General features: G+C 71.9%; 1 protein-coding gene across 1 annotated transcript; it reads left to right on the top strand.

Moving 5' to 3' along the window:
* Nucleotides 1-27: 27 nt before the first annotated feature.
* LOC123255293 (breakpoint cluster region protein-like) lies at nt 28-1,790 on the top strand (the record flags this gene model as incomplete). The annotated part of the gene is made up of 5 exons (XM_044684119.1): nt 28-202; nt 617-751; nt 847-952; nt 1,038-1,200; nt 1,302-1,790. Coding segments are annotated over 5 exons (669 nt in total), but the record flags the coding sequence as incomplete, so codon positions are not given.
* Nucleotides 1,791-4,745: the final 2,955 nt, after the last annotated feature.

Here is a 4,745-nt window from a genome sequence, read left to right as displayed (position 1 = left end):
GGGGGGGGGGTGTGCCCCGGGCGCGGCCCACGGGCCTGCCTCAGCCCGGCTCCTGCCCCCAGGCGGGAGAGGTCCAAGGTGCCCTACATCGTGCGCCAGTGCGTGGAGGAGATCGAGCGCCGCGGCATGGAGGAGGTGGGCATTTACCGTGTGTCCGGGGTGGCCACCGACATCCAGGCCCTGAAGGCCGCCTTCGACGTCAGTGAGTCCTGGGGCCCCCGGGGGGGAGGGGGGGCTGGGCACCTGCCACGCTCTGGGTCCTCCGAGCCGCGCAGTGCCGGCAGCCCCGAGGAAGGGGGTCCCCAGGTGGACGTTGGGGTGCTCGCGGCCCCTCCCACAAGACGGCCCGTCTAGAGCCAGAGAACGCCCCTGGCTCCTGCCCAGTGTGGTCACTCGCACTCGCCACCCCCTCATCGCTTTCCTCTGGCCCCAGAGACCCTCCCCTCCCCCACCTGGGTTGAGGCTGCCCCCGGGATGGAGACGTCCCCACTCGGGGCTTGGCTGGGGGCGCCCCGAGCTGGCCTTCCGCGGCGTCCGCTCCCCGGGCGGGCGGCACGTGGGGGCTCGGAGCTAAGGGGGGCCGCGTGCGGACGAGGACCGAGCTGGGCCATTTCAGACAACAAAGACGTGTCTGTGATGATGAGCGACATGGACGTCAACGCGATCGCCGGCACGCTCAAGTTATACTTCAGGGAGCTGCCCGAACCCCTCTTCACGGACACGCTGTACCCCAGCTTTGCGGAGGGCATCGGTACGTGCCCCGGGGGCTCCCCTGTGTGTGTGTCGGGGGGGGGGCGTCTCGGGGGCCTCCCTCCCAGCCTCGGCCCTCTCCGGCTCTCCCCGCAGCGCTTTCGGACCCCGTGGCCAAGGAGAGCTGCATGCTGAACCTCCTGCTGTCCCTCCCGGAGCCCAGCCTGCTCACCTTCCTCTTCCTCCTGGACCACCTGAAAAGGTAGCGCCCCAGGCGGGGGCAGCCGCGCTTCCCTCCCTTCCCCGCCCCCCGCCGGAGCCCCACACCCAGCTTAGCTTTCCCCCAGGGTGGCGGAGAAGGAGCCGGTCAACAAGATGTCCCTCCACAACCTGGCCACCGTCTTCGGCCCGACCCTGCTCCGGCCCTCGGACAAGGAGAGCAAAGCCCCGGCGACCCCGAGCCAGCCCATCAGCATGGCCGACAGCTGGTCCCTGGAGGTGATGGCCCAGGTAGGGCCGCGGGGACGGGGCTCTCGGGAAGTCCTCTGGGCGGGATGGCGGCCCTCTGGCCAGCCGTGACTCGTCCTCCCCTCCCCCTCCTCCCCCCCCAGGTCCAGGTGCTGCTCTACTTCCTGCAGCTGGAGACGCTGCCGGCCCCCGACGCCAAGAGGCAGAGCGTCCTTTTCTCCACCGAAGTGTGACGGCATCCACGGCCGGGCGGCCCCTGGGACAGGAGGCAGGGAGGCCGGGGCCGCAGAGCTCCAGGGGTCCCCGGCCTGGGCAGGAGGGGCTGCCGGCTCCTCTCCTTCGACCTCGGAGGCCCCTCAGGAGGACCCCGGCTGAGACGCCCTCGTGCCGCCCCCTCCCCGCCTCCCAGCCTCTCGGCATCCTCAGCCGCTGCCTCCGCTCGCTCGCCCCCCGCCCGCCCGCAGAGACTCTGCTGCTCGCCGCCCCTCGGCCCCCTCTCGGGGCCCCCCACAGGACCCTCCGGGATGAGAGGCTGGGCCGCCCCCAAGGGAACGGGTCCTTCGTCTGTCCGGGGCCCCTTCGGTCTTATTTATGGAGGACGTGGAATGTGGAATATTAAACGTCAGATTCCAGGCTGTGTCGGCGCGTGACTCGCTGGCGGGCCTCCCGGGGGTGCCCCAACCCTTCGTCTGGGGGGGCTGGCGTGGCCACCGGGGAGCTCTGCTCCAGGTCTGGCCTCTCTCGCAGGGGCCCGCCGGCTTGGCTCGGGCCGTGGGCAGCTCCACTGCTCGGCGAGGAGGCTCGCGGGGGGGCAGGCGAGGGGAGGGAGAGGCAACGCGGGGGACCCCCGGGGGAGAGCCAGGAGGCCGCGGGGCCTGAGGGCGGGAGGGGGAGCCGGCCTGGGGGCACAGAGCGAGCATCTGGCTGGGCTGCCCAGCTGGCAAGGGCACGAAGAGAGAGCGTGCCCGGCCTCGGCAAGTGGGCACGAGGACCCCCGCCTGTGCCGCCGCCGTCGCTGCCCTGGGGGCCTCACGGGCCTGGCACCCCCCCTCTGGGAGGCCGAGGTCTGCACCGCAGCCCGGAGCGCAGGAGCCCCCCGAACGAGCGCCCTTTGCTGGTCAGCCCGGAGCCAGCGTTCACCCACCAAAAGGCTTTTTATTAAGGCCCCAAAGAGCCGGGACAAGCTCACAAGCGCAGCGTGCCCAGGCCGTCCGCAGCTCCTCCTCAGGGCGCCCAGCACGGCGTGGCATGGGGGGGGGGCGCCAGCCTGGCCAGGCCCGGGGCCCGCCCAAAGGGGCGCTTTCCTGCCGCCCACCCCCGCGGGCTCCACGGCTCCTCCCGGCAGTTCTAGGGCAGAAGGCCCTGGCCCGGGGGTGCCGCCCCCCAATGTCCCCCCACTGCCTGATGCTCGCGGGAGCTTCTCACCCTCCTAAAGGGAGGGGGCAGGGCCCCCCGAGGCTGCGTCAGCTTCAACCCCGTCCTTTCTGGGGTCACACTGGCGGCAGACCCCACCCCCCCAGGCCAGCAGGCCGGCCCGCGGTCCTTTTCCAAGCCCGGCGGCCCCCGAGGCCTCGTGGCGGGATCTCTGCAGAGGCCAGGATGGACGTTCCTCCCCGAGGGTCCGGCGGGGTCCCGGCGACCCGGAGCCCCAAGGTCACGGCCCGTCTGGCCTGGGTTTTGGTAGCCGCCGGCGGTCAGGGACGCACAGACGCCCCGAGAGAGCAGAGAACGAGCGTGTGCTGAGCCCCCGTCGGGGGCGGCCCATGTGGCAAATGCTGTGCTTTGACCCGCCTGCCCTCCCCCGAGCCCCCCCAGCGCCTCCTGGGAGACAGAGAACCCTCAGAACGAGGAGGCCCGCTGAAGAGCCGGGCTTTCTGGGCCCAGGCCGGGGCTGACACCAGCCCAGAGCTAGGACAGCGGGGAAGCGCCGCCTCCCCCGGGCCCAGCCTCGGCGATGCCTCGCTCCAGGCCCGGCGGCTCTCGGAGGCCTCTCCCGGTGGAGGCCGGCAGATTCTCGAAGGGGCCCCAAAGCCGGAGGAGAGGCCCCGTCGGCCCCCCGGGACTCCGTCCCCCTGCCCCAAGGAAGAGTGCGTGGGCCCTGGCCAGGGGGCGGGCCGGGCAGGGAGGGCCCCGCCACGGAGCAGGCTGGCACCTGTGCCCCCGCGCTGAACGGAGCCCGTTTCAGGAAGGGCTGGAGAAGCGGGGAGCGGCCCCAGGGAGGGAAGGCCCGGATTTCAGAGCGCCCCCAGTCTCGGGGGAGGGCCGGGCTCCGCGGCAGCCAGTCGAGGACACGCTTCCCAGCTCTGCGGAGGAAGAGGAAGGAGAAATGGCCGCCAATAACCCCCTGGAGCCCGGCCTTTCCCGGGCGAAGCCGCGCCAGGCCCACGGATCGCCGTGGACGCCCAGCCGTCGAGCACACTTGAACGGGGTCGGGATCTGCAGCCTCCTTCGCCAGCCTCCGTGGACACCCAAGTCGGAGGTTTCGAGGAGACGCCCCCCCCCATCAGAGAGAAGCGGGGGGGCCGCCGGGGCCCGCAGAACCCCCCCAGATGCTGACCCCCCTGTGGCTTCAGCTCCAATGAATGGCCACAGCCCGCGGCGGCTTAACAGGAAATGCTCCAGGAGGACAAGCGTCGGGGAGGGGATGGAGCGCGGAGCCTAGGGACGGGAAGACCCGAGTTCAAGTCCTGCCTCTGACAGTAGCTGTGGGACCCGGCCCATCGCTCCATCCCTTCTTATCAGGAAATGGCAAACCAGCCCAGGCTCTCTGCCAAGCAAACCGGGGACAGCACTGAAAAGCGGCTGAGCCGGCAGGGGCGGGCAGGGGGGCCGCCTCCGGGCTCCAAAGGCCCAGCATGGGTGGGAGGTCTGTGTGGGGCGGCCCTAGAGGCTTGGGGGCAGATGGGCCATGGCTGGGAGGGCAGAGAGCGGGAGAGCCCCATCTTACTGGGCCCCTGGCCATGGATGGCAGCCTCTGCCCGCCCTCCAGGCACCCCCCTGTCTCCCCCATCTTGGAAACACCTTCGGGACCAAACCCAGCCGCGGGGCTCGCCCCTTCTCCCCCCTTGGCGGCTGGCCTAGCCGGGCACCGGGCACGGGCACACAGTGGCCCGGGACGTGCCGGCTCGCCTGGGCTTCTCCCAGGTCTGAGAGCTCCGCGGATTCTCCCACCCGGGAAGGCTGGGCTTGCCTGTGGACGCCCCCACCTCCGGGGAAGGCCCTCCCCGGGGGCTCCGAGGAGCAAGTCCCGAAGGGCAGGGCAGGGCAGGCCGCCCCACCTCCGGGAGCTCCTCTGCTTCGGGAAGGGCTCCCAAGGCGGGCCTCTGCTCTGCCCAGCAGGCCAGCTCCCTCCTCCCGCGCCAACCAAGAGAGCACATCTGCCCGGCGCGGAGGGCAGCACTTCAGTGCCCGGCGGCCCGGCTGCGCGCTCCCCGATCCTTCAACTTTCAGTGAGAAAGTGGGTGGCCCGAGGGCGCCGGGCGGCCCCTCCCCCCTCCCCATTCTCCTCGGGCGGTCCTGGGGGAATGCCGAGAGCCTGCGCCGAGCTCCACCCCCGGGCGCGGGGCCCTTCCCCACTCCAAGGGAGC

Source organism: Gracilinanus agilis, unplaced genomic scaffold, assembly GCF_016433145.1.
Source record: "Gracilinanus agilis isolate LMUSP501 unplaced genomic scaffold, AgileGrace unplaced_scaffold42646, whole genome shotgun sequence".
Classification (NCBI taxonomy): Eukaryota; Metazoa; Chordata; class Mammalia; order Didelphimorphia; family Didelphidae; genus Gracilinanus; species Gracilinanus agilis.
Note: the sequence above shows the minus strand (reverse complement) of the source record. Positions and strands in the feature narration are given on the sequence as shown.